The 17635-nt window shown below is 45.2% G+C and overlaps 1 protein-coding gene and 1 long non-coding RNA gene across 3 annotated transcripts; both read left to right on the top strand.

Annotated features, from left to right (window-relative positions):
* The first annotated feature begins 5 nt into the window (after positions 1 to 5).
* On the top strand, positions 6 to 4334 carry LOC146432239 (uncharacterized). The gene is made up of 2 exons (XR_014854503.1): positions 6 to 194; positions 2030 to 4334. It is a non-coding gene; the product is annotated as an uncharacterized LOC146432239 (long non-coding RNA).
* A 4167-nt stretch (positions 4335 to 8501) lies between these two features.
* OGFOD1 (2-oxoglutarate and iron dependent oxygenase domain containing 1) lies at positions 8502 to 17296 on the top strand. 2 transcript variants are annotated; one of them, XM_085071754.1, is made up of 13 exons: positions 8502 to 9073; positions 9160 to 9305; positions 9408 to 9454; positions 9925 to 10025; positions 10424 to 10540; positions 11371 to 11462; positions 12522 to 12647; positions 13010 to 13123; positions 13443 to 13522; positions 13658 to 13953; positions 15175 to 15297; positions 16135 to 16193; positions 16751 to 17296. In XM_085071754.1, the coding sequence occupies exons 1-13, from the start codon at positions 8530 to 8532 to the stop codon at positions 16910 to 16912; spliced, it is 2007 nt and encodes a 668-aa protein (XP_084927880.1). In that variant the 5' UTR covers positions 8502 to 8529; the 3' UTR covers positions 16913 to 17296. The 2 variants fall into 2 exon arrangements, with proteins under 2 accessions (XP_084927880.1, XP_084927881.1); XM_085071755.1 differs by lacking the exon at positions 9408 to 9454 and having other exon boundaries at positions 8502 to 9123.
* The last annotated feature ends 339 nt before the right edge of the window (positions 17297 to 17635 follow it).

Here is a 17635-nt window from a genome sequence, read left to right as displayed (position 1 = left end):
ACCGGCCCGGCCCTGCCCCGCACCCCCGCGCCCGGGACAGCGGCCGCACCGCCGAGCCGCGCGTGGGGCAAGCAGAGGGGCCTTCGGGAGCCCCGAAACCTGCAGGCCGGGTGTCGGAGCGCATAGAGACTGCGGGAGCAGCGCCCTTCCTCAGGCAGCCTGGAACAAGAATTAGTCTCCCAAACCACCGTTTGGTAAGTAAGGTGAGAGGTGCTGTTAACTACGAGGGCTCAAAAGCTGCACTCTGCTCCTTGTTCTTGTACCATCTGACTTCCAAATTTCCACCTGCCCTTTCTTACTTCTACAGGCAAAAAGGGTTCTGTTGTCCACTCCCCTGCTAGCTTTATTTCCCCCAGCTGGCAGCTAAGAGACCACATATTCCACTCACCATTTGTCTTGGGCCTTCTGTCCATAGGACCAAAGTGAACAGCCCTTCCACCACCTTCCCCAGCATTTGTCAGTACATTTCCCATACAGCACAGCTTCAATTTGACCAAAGCACCAAGCTGGCTGGATTGTTCTGTACATTGCTTACCAGTGCAGACAGCAGCAGAGCCAAGCACTTTGGCAAGATTAAGTTCTCTTGGCAGCAGGCACTCTCCAACCCTGTCTTCACAAAAGAGGACAGTGCACAAGCAACAGTACATCTTCTGATCAGAGGCAGAACTTGGAAACAAATCTTTTAAAGACTCATTAAGCAAAATTATAGAAGACTGAAGGCATTGGGAAGTGTCACATCCAACTGGAGTTTACGTTTAGCCAAGCATGTAAAAACCCCAGAATTAGAAAGGCTGGTATTTACTAGTTACAAGAGATTGAAATGTGGAGGTGAAAAAGCAGAAGCGCGGGTATCCCTTGCAGGATGAGACAATACCGGTCAGCATAACATGGAACCACTTGTACGTGGCATTGGCAAAGCGTTTCAACATGACCCTAATTCTGTCCCATAGCCAAGGATAAATATACAGAATTAACTTCACTTTCCCTATTTTAACTGTATCTCAGACCAGTCCAACAGAAATTTTTGGGTTGTTACTGTCTTAAGAGGGCAGTGAAGGAACAGATGCATGTTGCGTCTCCTCCAAGCTCTGTACAAACAGATGAGTTCTGGTAAAAAAAGGCAAAGGATACACTTGCCGTTAAGTACCTATACTCCCTCAAAACAGCGGTTCTGGTCTCCAAGTTAATTAAGAATCAAAATGATATTGCATCTACTTATACCACTTCATTTCTCCCTGACCCCAGGGATATTCCCTGCTGAGGAACAGAGATGACAGCATCTGAATGGGCCCTGAATGGCTAAGCTCCTCCTCGTTACCCAGATCATCTGTATTCCTGAGGGAAAGTAATAAAGTTTAAAATATGCACCTAAAAGTAAGAGACAACTAAAGAAAAATAAAACACCTAAAAAACCGAAGGAAAAAAACTCCAAAAAAACAAAAAAAAATCCCAACAAAAAACCAAACCAAATCCAAGACAAACAGAATCTTAACCATTTTGTTTAATGTTGTACAAAACAAAAAAACTGGTGAGTATTACAATGAATAGGGATTAAAACACTGGTATCCCATTGCCATCTCTCTAGCTCAACAGTTGAGATTCACTTCTGTGTTCATACCATAGAATGTTTAGTGGCCTTCAGGAACAAAATGACTTTAAAAAGTCCTTGTGTTACACGTATTCATTTCTCTACAGTTTAAAGCTGTGCTCACAGAGACTGCTTCTTCTATTGGAGTCTTCAGGTAAACAGGAATTCAGTTGTAAATAAAGTTGAACCTAAAATTAAAAGGATTATACCAAGTGAGGAATTTCTGTTCTTTTTATTTAATGGCATTTTTTAATGAATGTTTTGTTTCTGTTCTGGATAAGCCTCCACCTGACAGGACAAAAGTGCATTTTTTAAGTCAGCTTTACAGTATAGCAGGAAGCATCATTTTTAACAGCACTACTACTAACGACTACACTAGTATTACAAAACTGTCTTTTAAGGCTGCAGAATTAATTAATTATTAACATTTCATCTCCTAAGACAGGTTCATAGATACGAAAATCACAGTGAGAATTACATTCCTTCACCAGCAACTCTTTCGCAGCATTTCTGCTGCCAGGCCAACCTTCAACAGAAGAGAGAATTTTTACCAACTAAATTTCATTGAAAACAGTGAAAGTGAGCATCCAACTCAGCTTCCAGATGCCCAGCCTTTGGATGTGTCTGTTGCACTACTACCCAAGCTGCATAACAGACAGTGTTTTGCTGGTACTCAAGAGGAAGTACCTGCTGTCTTTAGAGGAGGGGAAGCCAAAATTTGGGCTAGAGAGAAAAAAAACTCAGCAGGAAACAGAATATTATGGGCAACACCAGTGCTAACATTCTGCTAACATGCTTTTTTCATCATAGTAGGTGGGTGACAGAACTACTTCCCTGAGGAAGAGCTGGCAGGCTGGGGAATACCTGGCATGCCTGAACATTTTCTTAAATAAGAGACCAGTGAAACTAGTGAGCTCTGGAGAGAAAAGCCACAAGCCACTTCCAGGTAAGGAAGCTAAAGCATGTATACATTGGAAGAGGAAGGAAAAAATACGACTGTCTGTACAGATAGTTGTGTCATAAAGCTACTACACTTCATTAACTCTACTACAGAGCATAAAAAAACCACCACATTTAACCAGCACAAAGCTGTGATAATGTGCACACCTAACTCAGTGCTTTAAATTCACATCCTGGCTTTAACACTCCAGCTGTCCCCAATAGCTACAAGAAGCTGTTCCACAGTTTGTGCACAACCTTATCCTCACTATTTTTCATGTCTTCCTTAGCTACAACTGCTAGGCAGGACTTTGGTGCTAGCCAGTTGTGATCAGTGCCTCCAAGCTGCCCATCACACCTCGTCTGAGGCAGAATCTTTGGGATAGATGCAACCTTTTCAAGTTGGCTTCTATAGCACCTTGCCTTGCTCTGGTGTCCCACAGCAAACATATTCCCAAGAACCACTATACAAATACAATATACCTGCTCAAAAGTTGAGGAAGGCTGGAAATAATGGGTCCATATCCTGGTGCATTGTCATAGAGCTCGAACAGTGGTGCAGCAACCAGCTTGTAATTTTTGGGGACTGCAAACAAAGCTAAAAAAAAATACAAGCTGATGAATCAGAAAGTCAGCACACATCCAGCCAAGGCATCATCCCACATAAACCTCAAAACAAGTTCCCTACATGGAACACTCAAGCAGGTTTATTCCTTTTCTAGTTAAATGTGGGATCCACATGCTGTACACAGACTGATCTAGGAGCAGGAATGAAAATTTACTAGGAACCGATGTTCAAAGGATCATCTACCTTCAAAACAAATACCAGCGTTTAACTTCGGTAGTGATCAATTGCGAACAACTGCAAGCATACAATCACAGCTTGCTAACTACATTTCCTTGTGTGAAATGCAAGCATTTAAACATTGTTACAAATACAACCCTTTGATGCAAACAAACACTTACCCTTTTCTTGAAGCTGGACCAAAAAAAGCTTTTTGTGTTCTTTTGGCTTTGTAATATGAGCTGGGATATATGGATACTAGGGAAAGAAAAAGATAAAAAACAGTTGTACAGAACTTTGAAAATATTGTGCAATCTTAAATGCTACTTTATAAATTATCAAGCACTGTACAAGCTTTCAATGTGTCATATATTGTTCTTTCATGGCATCAAATAAAGAAAACCATTTCCATAAGAAAGTACTTAAAGGAATGCTGTTACTGTCACAACTATTGACAGGATCTAAAGTGGCACAAATACTCACGAGCAGTTAAAACAACCCAATAAGACAGAAATGCATAAAAGCAAACTGAGCAAGGATTTTCAGTATTAAAGCCCTCAGAAATAGGGTAGTGAGACTAATTTATTCACAGGGCATCTGTTCCATAAGCTGCAGTGCAAGAGTTTCCATTGTGGCTACAAAATGAATTTAAATGGTGCATCTGTCTCAGCACAGAACTGGAAGCTATTATATCCAGTGGTTTCTAATCCATCAGGACAGGTGTGAGGAGGGAGACAGGAGTTTTCAGGAAAAAAACGGCTGTAGTTTCTCTTCAGTCATAGAAAGGAGATGAAATAGATAAAACCCAGAAAAACTAATTGCTCATGCAACAGGCACTCAAGAAGCCCATCTGGTAGGTTGAAGGCTTTAGAAGTACAAACAGAACTTGACCAAAGAAGATGGAAGCCCACAGGAGTACTCACCTGTGGAGGTTCGAAGTTTGGTCTCCACCAGTTGCCAATGCAGTCATCAATCACCCAGTCTTGCTGAACACCATCCTGACGACCCAGTATCTATCAAAAATCCAGTAATAATCAAACCTCTAACTACCTCAAGGAAATTTTTTAGTAAACACGTACTGGAAGCACAAAGACTTGCTGTAATATGTGTCTGATGTAATTCATAACTGCTCTGAGACAGCTTTATATAGAATTGTAGAGTATTTTTGTATGAAGTGACATTTTTTACTAAAAGCCTTGCCTGGTAAGACAAGGCCACTCTAGAAAGCATTTCAAAATCTATGCTGTTCTCAGTTGGACTGAGTCCTATCAGACCAATGGGAAGAATGAAATACATTGTTACACTATCTGGCAGAATTAATTGAGCTACCTGGAGAAAATGGTGCATTGGGAGGACTATCTCAAAGGTAAGTCCCCATCAGTTGTCCTCCACAACATATTTTATTGCTCATCTCTACACTCACTTGCCTGAAGCCAGAAAGCAAAGCTGCAAATGAACACAGGACTTGAGCAGCAGGCAGGAGTCAGCCACACTCATCATGCAGATAAATGAAAACTTGACTGCTTTATTTAACTACCTGAGAACATCACAAAAGCAACAAAACAACAACAGTGGTAAGAAGACTACTCTAATGCTTTATCTTATTCTGGTAATTCTAAAACAATGCAACATTCCACTGTCGCAACATAATGAAAGAAAACAGACCTCTGTCATTAAGCGTTTGAGCCCTTCTACTTCATCTTCTCCTGGATTGAGTTCGCCACCAGGTCTGTTAAAATAACCAATGGTGAAAGCTAAAGTTATTTTATTGTATTTACCAATCTTCACACATAAATTCTGGTGTGCTTCCAGGCAGGTAGTTACAAATTCACTTATGGCTCTTAAGTCAGAAGTTCCAAATCTAGCTTTGCTGAATTTGAAGACAGCAGGATAGCTTTTATCAAAACTGAAACTAAAATGGCTATTTATGTCCCTTATAAAACTAACTATTACATTAAATACTTTCATTTCAGCAAGACAAAGCACAACATTACACATGATAATAACTGGGACACTTAAAGGATAAAGTTTTAACAATAATAACCAGAAGCTGAAGAGCTGTAAATGGTGCCCATATTTGTTCTTACCACAAAACCAGCTTTCACTGAAAAGGACAGAAAGCAGAAAATAAAATTTGTGGGAAAGTTATGCAGTATTACTGAAATCACATTTTCATCATTACAGCATTTTGCAAGTCATTCACAATCTTGCCTAGTTTGTCCACAAACACCCTTCAAATCAAGATGTTAAAAATTAATCTAGATATAAAAATAGACTTCACACACACACACAAAATTGAGAACAGTATAAGATGTTAGAAGAACAAGAAAACAAGCAAGGTAACTTGAAACATGTCAAGAACATCTAGTTAAAAAAAAAAAAACACCACCATCACTGCAACTGTATTCAAACACTAAAATTTCACTCTGGCTAGAGATGAAATGAAGCGATTTTCTCAAAGTTAAATGCCTATCTTTCTTGCTATCCCAACTCACCTAGTAGTTTGCAAACAGGTATCATTCTGCATTTACAGGGCTCTTGAACTCCACTTGCCCATTTTTGTGGGCATAGCGTAAGCTACCGAAGCGTAACAGCTTTCACAATTCAAGTACAACACACTAACTGCTGATAATGAGTTTTAAATGAGATTTTACTGTAGTGATGCACTGTAACTGAGATTCCCAGTTGGTTCCAAACTGAGCTACCCCCCTCATGAGCAGTCAAACAAACACATTTTAGATGAAAACCTCACCATTCAAATATTTTCCAGACTAAGTCTTTACAAAAAATTAATCCCATTCAACAAATAGAGCAGTTGGCCACAGTTTAAGCTCTAGCCCACATGTTTAGTGGTCTGTGACAATAAAATAAAGTAACACTTAAAAAACAAACACTTACAGCTTGAAAAAAGTTGTACCCAGCTGCAGTAGCAGCACGTGGGGCAGCCTGTGCTCATGCACGATCAGAACCCCTTCCACTGTCCGCCTCATGCCAATCTTGTCAAACTCTTCCCTCATGCGCTGAAATCGAGCTGCCACAGAACTGTCCTTCTCATACAGAGGCTCCTTTGTGCCAAACGTGTAATTTGTCAGAGGATACCTACAAGGAGGAGAAAAAATGTTACTGCGTGGGAAATTTAACTTTAAATCACTATGATACAGCATCTAGCCCGAGGCAGACCCTTCATTGTTTGATGAGTAAGTCATAGTGCAGGGTGAAAATTCTTGCTGGCGGTTCATGTGGCCCCTGTCCCAGGAAGATCTGCACTAAGGAACAGATCTTGTTGAACAACACAATCTTGTTGAGCTACACTCTAGCCTGGTGCTGGCTCAAAAGAAGGAAAAGAAGCACAGAAGAACCAACTGTCATTCAACAGCCACCCTCTTTGATCTCCACGCCGCAGGGAAAAGGCAGCTGAAGCTCTGAAAGGAGCTGGAAAAGCGACTGGAGAAAAAGCTCTGCTGGGAAGGAAGGAAGCTGCACAAAACTGCAGTTTTCTCTGCAGATGTAATGAGAGCCTGAGAACTGTACTGTTAGAAGTGGTTTTGTTTTGAAGTGGGAAATCAGGCATGTGGATCACAGAAGTGGAGAAACGCTGAATTTCTGAGTGCAAGGTTGGGACCTCAGGGTAAGATGAAGAGTGTGTGCAGATCCCTCTGCTGGGCTGGTGCTGGGCCCCTGCACTTTTGTGAGAGTGCAGCAGAAACTCGGCGATTTCTCCAGGTAAGAGGGACTGAAAACAAAAAAGAAAGGAAAGGCAAGAAATGGGTCAGTCCAAGAGAGAACAGAGGACAACAGAGGAGCATTCTTATACAATTAAATCCACATAACATAGAGGTCTGATGGCAGGAGAAACCTGGAGGAAAGACAGAATCTCCCTGCTGAGTCAAAAGGGAGAAGTAAATGTTTCTGGGCAGAGCAGTGACAAGTTATCACCGTGGTTTTACTGACTCGTGGCACACAGCAACTGAATTAACAGAATGATTGATCTTATGTTTTCCTTGAGATGCATCTTGTCATGGATTCTTTCCCCAAATATGTCATACTTAAGTCGAATACACTCTTCCCCCCTCAAATTCCAGCCCCACTCACCCTCCAATTTTCCTCATGTTTTACAGAGGTGAAATCACAAGCCAGTTGCCATTGTTAGAGCTTTTTCTCATGTAGACAAGTAAGCCAAAACAACTAGTTTCCAAACCACAGACTCATTTACTAAGCTCCCCCACTTTCACTTACAGTTTAAAATCATCTACATTTCTTTTTCCATTTGCTTCCATTTTTAGATGCACAAATAGCTTTATTAATAACCTACTACATTAATGTGGGTGCATTAGTCTGTACAGCAAAACCCTTAGCCTAGAGTTTAGAAAAATGCTGCCGATAACACAAATTCCTGATGAATTTTTGCTTTAGAAACCCTATAGAATATTTCAGTTTCTAAAGTTCGTATTTGAACTTTCACAAGACTGTGAATAAATGCAGCTCCACCAGAAAAATACACAAACATGTCAGCCAAAATTGAATATTGACTGATGCAGTTAACATCTGCTGGTTTTTGAAACTTGACAGATGCACTTAGCAAAGAACACATTCCACATCCATCAGAGTTTACTGAAAGAAGCAAAAATACATGGTTTCTCATTAAAAATACATAAATACCTATTAGGAAATAGTTTGTATCTATGCCAGTTTTCTCTGGTAGCAAACACTCTGAATTTAAACTCCAACACCAGACAATCCACAAACACCAGGCACATCCAACCACATCCTACTGACCGCCCAGGATCAGCCCAAATCTCAGCGAGGCCAACAAAAAGCCCTTTCTCTCTCTGCCGCCTTTCTGGATGCCTGTGAGTGCGCGAAAACGTCTGTGATGCTCAACACACCTAAACCCTCCCTGTGTTACTTGGGGTTCACACCTCCCGAGCCAGACACTGTTTCTAAGCACTAACGCGTTCACACCATACTCCACACTCCCCGAAGGCCGGCAAGCCCCCGGTACCCACAGCCCCTGCGAGGGGAGCGGGCCCACCAACACCCGGGCTCTGCCGCCGCTGTGCCCCCAGCCCTCCCAAGGGCCGGGACCCTCCGCATTTCGCACGGCGGGCACTGAAGGAAAATCCCGCCGGGCCTGACAAGGGAGCGGGGATGGGCTGGCCAGCGGGGCGGGACGGGAGGGGGCAGAGCCGAGCAGGCCCGAGGCGGCGCTCACAGGTTGATGGTCCTTTCCAGCGTGAGCGGCTTCGTCTGCTGGATATACTTGTTCCCGAACTGGTTCACCCCGCGGGGCCAGCCGGTCTGCGAGCGGTTGGGCGGCACCACAGACATGGCGAAAACCGGCGGGAAGAGGCGGCGGGAAGAGGCGGCGAGAAGCGGCGGGAAGAGGCGGCGGGCGCAGCCGATCAGCGCTGGGCGGCGGGAGCGCCGTCCGCCATTAACGCCCGCCCAGCCCTCAGCGCCGCGCGCCGCCTGCCGGGAGGCGCCGCGCTCCGCCCTGCCTCTCCTCGCTCATTGGCCAACGGCATCCCGTCCCGCCCCTCCCGCGATCCGATTGGTCACTGCGGGCGGAGCGCGGGGGCCGCAGGGAGTTGTAGTCCGGTCGGTCGGTGCCATGGCCACCAAGCGTCACGGAGCGGCGCCGCCACCGGGAGCGAAGCGCGGGAGGCGCGAAGCGCGGGCAGAGCTCTGCGCGGCCCTCGGGGACGCGGCGCTGCGGGAGCGTGCGGAGGCGGCCTGGGCCCGCGCGGAGCGGCTCCGGCACGGTACGGCCCGGCCGGGCCCGCGTGGAGCGGCTCCGGCACGGCATGGCCCGGCTCCCCGCCCCTCACCGGCGGCCTTTCCCTTGCAGAAGCGGTGGTGCTGGAACCGGCCCCGTTCCGGCACGGCGCCATTCCCGGTTTCCTGGCGGGCCCGGCCTTCGCGGAGGCGCTGCGGGATGAACTGCTGGGCCTCGATTTCCGCGGGCGGCGCAACGATCTCCTCTCGCTGCGGCAGGTGGGCCCACGGCCGAGCTGAGCTGAGCCGGGCCGTGTCGAGCTGGGCCGAGCCGAGCCGCCCTAACCCCCGTCCCTTCTTCTCTTCCATGGGCCGCCGCAGTCCGAGGAGCTGGGGGCAAACCCGGAGCCCCACGTCGCCGCCCTGAGGTAAAGGGTGAGCTCGGGGCTTTGCCCGCTCAGGGTGGGGAAGAGCCTTGGTGGCTCCCCGTGGAAGATGATTGCGGGGTGGGCCCGCGGCGTGGCCGCCTTCTGTCCCTGTACTCGGGCCAAAAACAGGCCTTGGGGAGCTGAATCTGCTCTGCGCTTGTCACGGCACCGAAGGCTGTTGAGCTTTCCTCCATACTCAGCTCCCCTGCACCTGTCACCGCTGGTCACCAGAAGCCCTTCTGGTGCACCTTCCGGCTGGTTGTATGCTTGCTGCTGGTTATTGCCAGCAGGGCTGTGAGCATGGGCTGTTTCCCTGGCCAGCTCCTGTGTGGTTCTGTAGGAATACACTGTCACTCGCAGCAACAGCACCTGTAACTATTCAAATAGTTGGCAGGAAGATAATAAATGAGTTTAGTCTATGGTGATATGTTTTCTAACGTAGGACGCTTACTATGTGCTTATCTTCTCAGGCATGCTCTGTGTGAAGAATTCAGAGTGTGGCTTTCTGCTGTGACCCAGATAGAGCTGGAGCCAACTATTGACATCTCCTGTGCCAAATATGAATATACTGGTCAGTCTGGAAGTTATTCTTTCCCTAAAAATTCTGTACCTGTGTAGGAAACAAAATATTTATAGAGTCCGTAATTTTATTCTACTTCCAGAGGGTCCCAGAAGCTGTCAGCAGCAAAACAATTTTTGAAAATGAAGTACCAATGATGAATGAACTGTTGCTGTTGTATAACTGCCTACACATTCAGAGTGGGCTTATCTGCCAATTGCAGTACAGTCCCACAGGAGTTAATCTTGCAGATCTGATATGGTGATGCTGATGAGCAAAAATGCAGTTCTTGGAAATAACATGTTTTCTCTTGTCATATCCTTGCGGGGACAAAGATGGGAAGCAGTTGTTGGAATGAATCATGCATGTACTGGAAAGATGCTACAGCAGCAAAATGTGTGTAATTGCAGATGTCTTGCTGTGCCACGATGATGAACTGGAAGGTCGGAGAATCGCTTTCATCCTGTACCTCGTCCCACCCTGGGAGAAAAGTGATGGGGGAACGCTGGACCTGTACAGCACAGATGGTAAAAGCTCCAAGCTCAGCTTCAGGTGGATGAAAAAGATGAAGCTTATGTGCTTGCAGCAACTCTCATCTCAAACAGTAGAAGGGCGATAAAGAGTTTCTCCTTTGTTTAGAGAAGCTGAGGTATAGGTAATATGTGCACCGTAGGGATGGGCTGTAGCAGGCTTTGCAGACAGTGCTAACAGGCAACAGCAGACAAAGGAACTTTTGGAAGGGCCAAGAGTTAGAGGCAAGATAGAAGCAATGCTAGTAACTGTGCTCAGAACTCCAGATTGATGATAATAACTTTCTTTTCCAGCAACAGAACCACAGAATGGTTTGGCTTGGAAGGGATGCTAAAGCCTATCTTGTTCCAGGCTGCCTGCTGTAGGCAGGGATGCCTTCTACTAGACCAGGTTGCTGCAAACCTCATTAAGCATTTCCAGAATGGGGCATCCACAGTTTTTCTGGCCAACCTGTGCCAGTGCCTCACTGCTCATAGTAAAGAATTCCTTCCTAATATCTAATCTAAACCCACCCTTTGTCTGTTGGAAGCCATTCCCTCTTGTTCTGTCATTCCATGCCCAAGTCCTTCTACAGCACTCTTGGAGCCCCTTTTGGTACTGGAAGAGGGTTTAGGTTGCCCCAGATCTTTCTCCAAGCTGAACAGCCCCAACTCCCTCTGCCTGTCTCCATGCAGAGGTGCACAGATTCTTCACCAAGCCCTTGCTCTGAGCCCCATCCCTTATACCCAGGTGTCCCACCAGTCATGGTGTCATGAAGTCAGAGGGAAATAGCAGTTTCTAGCAAGTTTCAGTTCATATCTTAACCAGGGTATGTTTTCTTCCTCAGAACACTTTCAGCCACAACAAATCACCAAGTCATTAGTGCCTTCATGGAACACACTGGTTTTCTTTGAAGTGTCTCCAGTCTCTTTCCACCAGGCAAGGAGCTGTCTCTTGTTAATTTTCTGATCCTCATTGTTGTGGTTATTCACTCTATGTATTATTACAATCCTGATGGGGAGGGAGAAGAACTGAGGGTAGAGGATTCTTATGCTAAGTGCTGTGTGCTAAAGAGAGGGCATCAAGGACTTTAAGGAGGACAAGAACTAAAGCCAACTTTAAATCATCAGTTTAGCTGCATCATCCTGGGAAAGAAAATATTCCATTTCTATTTTGTTTTACTGTGCTGGCAAGCCACTGGCGTGAATTTGGCTCTCATTTGTTTCTGTTCATTGGCTTGTTTTAAATTAGCTCACATTTTTGATGTGACTGTCATGACTTTGCTTCAGAAGAGCTCCTCAAGCCATCCATTGCCTTGCCAACAGTGCAAGGGCACTATGCAGATCTGGCTGTACCCCCTCAGTGACACAGACATGGTGCAGAGCCCTGCAGCAGAAATGCTGATACAGTTAAGGAGCACTCTGTGACACTTGTCAGGAAAATGCCTGGGAACAGGATGAATAATTTGTGGAACTGTGTGACACAAACACCTGACTGAAATCTAAATTCCTGTGTACTCAAGAGCACCAGGGATTGTATCAAACAGGGCCAGAGAGCAGAAGGCTGGAGAGGAAGATGGTCAGTGGTATAGGTTGGGCATGTCCTCACCTAGGCCACTTAGGGGTGTATTTTTGTGTCATTTATGTCTTACAGTTGTTAATTAACAGAAGCATCTACTTGGTCACTGCCCTGACTGTTTTCAGGTAGCAACTTAATTTTGTCTTAAAAATCCGTGACTGAAAGATCTCTAAGGGAGAGAGAGAATGGATTCTCTGTGAGCTTGGAGTAAAAGCTTAGACTGGAATTCTGGAAACCTGCAATAGACTTCAGAATAATAGGCCTCTCTCTGATAGTCCGTCCTGGTCTAGCCCTGTCTGAATTTTCTGTGTATGCAGTGGGCTCTGTGGACTCAAGTCCATCTCCTGTCACAAGTTTGCATGGTACCTGTTTCACCTGGTCCTTGACTAACCAGTGATGTGCTGCCCAATGTTGTTGCAGGTGTCAGAAGTGCTATCGCAGAAGTGCCGCCTGTCGGTGAGCGGTTGGTTCCACGGCCCGTCTGTGGCCAGACCTGCACGGCACATTGAAGCCCCCTTGGCCAGGAGCCCACACATCCCCTACGATGTGAGTAACAAGCCTACATCTGCATATCTGCATTTCTGTCTCTGTCCTGTTCATGTCATTCCTGTTAGGGAATGCACCAATGCACTGGGGATGTTTTAATCTTCATCTCGTTGTCCTTTTTGTTTCCTGTCCATAAATTTGTATTCAGTTTATTTCTTGTGCATCTTTGACTCTGTATGTTTTGCATACCTGCAGTAGTTCAGAGAATGTGGTGAATACTTATGGTACAATGAAATAAAGAAGGAAAAGGAGAGTGTGTGCGTGTGTATAGAAATCCAGCCCTGTTCCCCAGCTTGGTAGGGGGAATTGGGGAATCTTGTTCATTTTTGAAAATTTAGTGTTCTAATCCATTTCCCTTCCAGCATGAAATATTGTATGAGTGGATCAATCTAGTTTATTTGGACATGGACTCCCAAGCTCAAATCCAGGAGGAATTTGAGGAGCGATCAGAAATTCTTCTGAAAGACTTTCTTAAGGTGAGCTCAGTGGTTCAATTTGATGTGATCTGCCAGAAGAGGTTGCAGGGCTGGCAGGTATCACATAGCATGAAGGCTGGGAAAGGGTTTGCTTGCACATCTGTTAAACAATACACCTTCTAGTTTCACACCTAAAGGGGAATAGACCAGGTGACCTCCAGAGGCCCTTTCCAACCTCAGCCTTTGTGATTCTGTGGATGGATCCCCTCTGACTGCCTGTGCACTGCTGCTTAGGGACTCATCAAAAATTAAACACTTGTCTTCACCCTTCTTTTTTCTGGGAGCTAAATGTTAACATTTCTGCATATTTTTCTCCTAGAAAGAGAAATACCAACTACTCTGTGAAGCATTGGAGAATAAAGAGATCCAGTGGAGTAGTCGGGGGCCAGCCAATAAAAGGTGGGGAAAAATGGCTGCTACACCTGTTGATCAGGCTGAGCAGGAGCTGCCATGAGGCTCCACTGCTCAGTGTTGTCCCTCTGGACATGGTCCTTGTTGGCTCTCCAACAAGGAGATAAATCTGCTGTCTTTCAGACTCTATGAGGCAGCAGAAGAAGACAGCCTTGCTGACACACTGAAGAAATTCTTGCAGCTATTGCGCTCCGAAGCCTTTTTTTTACTGCTTTCCAACTTCACTGGCTTAAAACTGCACTTCCTGGCTCCCTCTGATGAGGATGAAGATGCTGGGGAAGGACAAGCAGCAGATACCACTGGGCACAGCAGTGCCAAACCTGAGCAGGAAGAGACTGAACAGCCTGCTAGTGGCAATCCCCATCGGCCACGCCAGCCTGACAACACCCCTGAAGACCAGGATGGTGAGATGCAGAGCGGTGAGTAGAGCAGCAGCACTGTGAAAGGACTTGAAATTCCCAGTGATTTTCATGGAACTAGTGTTTCATCTTGTACTGCAGCCAGCACAAGGCACCAGCAAAACATGGGACTTTAGGCATGTTAGATTGATTATCTGAAATCGGTGACCATTGCAAAAGAATTTGGAGTAAATTAATGACTAATTTGAAGATACCATTTTGAACAGAGCAAGGTCTTAAAGATGGGACTTCTGGGAAGGGGCTGTTAATCTTTTGTCAATGGTTTCTACATCCACATACCCCTGCTTCATGTAAAGCACATTCTTGTATGAGATAATAAATCCAAAAGAGAAAGGTGAACAGGTCAGAAGTAAAGCAATTTCAGAATTAGAAAATTGCTACCTAAAACTAGGATTCAACCTTTCAGAAAACATTTGTAAGCCTAAACAGCCATTTAGTTTTCAACAGTGACAACTATCAAAGGTAGGATTAATTTTGGATTTGTGGATTGGTGATGTTTATTTAAAACAGTGGCTCTGAAGTTTAAGGTTAGAATTTTTGAAAATACTCAGCCTGCACTGAGTCAGGCAAAGTCAGTGGACACTGGAATAAAAGGTAGTAAAAACAAGTCCTACTGAAAAAATCTCACCAGAACACTTATCAGGAACAAAGGCTTTGTTTTTCTGATTTCTACAACTAGTCATTTGGCTTTGCTATTTGCCCTGTTCTCACTCTTTCATTTTGAACTCATGTATCAGGAGGGCATAGTTTGGGGCTGCATCGATTGAAAACTGAGCTAGACCTATGAGAAAAGAAAGCTTTCCCTAACATGACATACCCCTTGGATTGTACAGAGTGTGTTTGGAGCAATATCCTTCTTCCCTAAGGCTTCTGGTTAGTTTCAGGGTACTTACCAGAGCAGAGAGGTTACTGGCTCTTGAGGTTTGGAGCTCTACTGTAAATTCAGGGGGAATATTAAAAAAAAAAAAAAGGAAGAACTGTTTAAACCAAAGCACATCAAAGCTTGGAGCTATATGGAGCAAATCTTGGTCCCACTCCTACACATTGTTCAAAGTACCTAACCTAGAGCCACCTCTAGGAAGGACGTTGACATATGACATGTGATTTTTACCTTTTTTTCACTGAGGCCAACAGACAGTTTCACAGTGATGAGATCACTCAGCTCCCCACATTCCCTGAGCTCAGCTGTTGTGGCTTCATGGCTCTCCCTGTGTCTCCTAGGCTCAGGCACCCCTGTGTGTGCAGGGGAGCTGCGACGCTGGACCCATGGGCACTACACTCTTGTCCACGACTCTCAAGCAACAGAATTTGCTCTCGACCTGCTGTTCTTCTGTGGTTGCGAAGGTAAGTGGATGAGAGAGATTTCAGGCTCTCCTTCTACAAGGTTTGCATAAAGGAATGACTTTTCATTTCTCAGCAGTGCTAAACCAGCCAAAATCTCCCCACCGTTTCCTGCATAGAAGGTCTCTGTATACTTTGTCCTAGTTCTAATTTCGGGTTAAACCGTGGTTTCAGTAGCTCTTATGTGAAGGTTTGGGACTGCGGTCTTGGAATCATCTCTGGTCTTTCCCGCTTTTGCCAGGAGGTGGCGCTTGGGCAGAGGGAAAGGCCGAGCCTCCCAGAGCTTTTCTCTCCTAAGCAGTGGCTCACAATGACTCTGAGCACGCTGGAGGGTCAGGCGGTAGAGCACCAGAAGTGTTCCACCCCTTTCCTCATGAGAATTATCACTGCACCTCCAGTTCACAAAGCCCAGGGCTTTCAAAAGTTACTTTAAGCATGTCTAGGCATTTTGGGTTGATTACTAGTTAGATAGTGATAAAAAAACCCCTAAACACAAACATTGTAGACCAGATGAGGCCAGAATGTACAGCTGAAAGCATCTGGCACATGCTGGTAATTATACTGAAATCCTTTGGCCTATCTGCTAAGGCAGAACTGTTCCACATGTGAGGAGCATTGCACCAAACAACTTTAAATAGCCCATCTACCATAAAAGGCAAATCCAGTACCTTCGCTTCAAGTTGTTTCTGAATAGAAGAAAAAAATACACTGGGAGGAGGGAAACTGGGGCTCATCCTGCATTCAGTAACTTTGGGGAGCAGGGTGAAAAAATGGCTTCCCTCGAAGACTGGTGCCTGGACAGCATTGAGGTTTCTAAGAATCTTTCTTTTCTATTTTAAGACTGGGATCCTGAATATGGTGGCTTTACTTCCTACATTGCTAAAGGTGAAGATGAAGAGGTAAGGGCCTCAGTTGTTAGCTGCAAGTCAGATAAAACTGTTTAGGGTGGCGAGACGTAATTACACTTTGTCATAATGCCAACATAATGGTGAGGGTGCTCGGTAGCGCACTGGAGCCTTCCTTTCCCAGTCACTACTCACGGGCATAGCTCTGGCCTCAGCTTCAAGAGGCTGCTGTTCACCTAAAGCATGAGACCTGGGCCTTGAGAGTGCTTCACAGCACCTGCACCTGGGGCTGTTTGGGAAGCTTGCCTTGAAGGGACACAAGGCTGTAGCAGAGATAACATTTCTGCAGGGAAGTGCTGTTCACTGGGGTCACATTCAGCATCAGTACTAGTGACAGTGCTGAGTAATCATACTAGTAAGAAGTCCAGAAGCTCTTAATGAATTACAATGCTTTAGGTTAAAGGGTATTAAAATAGTGTCACAGTTCATTTTCTAACACCAGACCTTTGTTCTGACTAACTTTTGAAACAGTTTTGTTTGATTTTTCTGAAGAATTTTATCAAAGCTATTTTTGTGAAACTAATTTCCTTCCTAATTTTTGTGTCCTCTAGCTGTTGACTGTGAATCCAGAGGACAACTGCTTGGCCTTAGTTTATAGAGACAAAGAAACTATGAAGTTTGTGAAATACATCAACCATCGAAGTTTGGCACGCCTGAACAAGCATCCAAACAGAACAGGATTTTGGGACTTTTCCTTTGTCTATTATGAGTGATGGTGCAGTATGACCACTGTCACAGAGAACAGTGGGGGGTGGGGGGCAGGTTCCTAGCCAGACATTCAGCTCTGACCTAGCACAGACAAACTTTCCTGATGCAACTCCATCACACTGCATAATGTGGGGGCAGGTGGCTTTTTTTAACTGCACCAATGGAAATTCAGTCTTCTCCTGAGTCCATTGTTACACATGCTCTCACTTGCTTTTAATGCTGTGTGGGTGGGGTTGTCATACAACTGCTTTCCGGCTGTTTTCTCAGGGGAGCAGCACAGTGGCATCTCTGACCTGTCAGGGTGAGCATTAGAACTGTACATTGCTCCAAGCTGATAACTGATTTTATTTAAAAAAAAAAGAAAAAAAATGGGTCAGTTAAATGCTTCATACACTGGTCAGGCAAGTTTTGTTACAAAATGCCTAAGACATTTTCTGGGGCTTAACTGTATTCCTGTTTGTAGAGACAAAAATAAAGGAGTTGCCATGGGAAATATGAGGTTTTTCCAGCTGCACAGCTCTGTGGAGTTGGGAAGGAAGACAGTGAGGCTATAAAGCTTCTGGCATTGAGAAGGACTTGGCACTGTAATAAGGATGAGGACTTTATTATGCTAAATGCTGTGCAGACAGACCCAGATACAGCCCTTTTTCCAAAGAATTTACAAGCTCAACAGCCAAGAAGAAGCCTGTTCCCGCACACTTTCCTTGGGTGGGTGTGCAGATAGCTCC

This window comes from Lichenostomus cassidix, chromosome 11 (genome assembly GCF_008360975.1).
Source record: "Lichenostomus cassidix isolate B80296 chromosome 11, HeHo_3.0, whole genome shotgun sequence".
NCBI classification, from domain to species: Eukaryota; Metazoa; Chordata; class Aves; order Passeriformes; family Meliphagidae; genus Lichenostomus; species Lichenostomus cassidix.
This window is presented reverse-complemented; position numbering and strand designations above follow the sequence as displayed.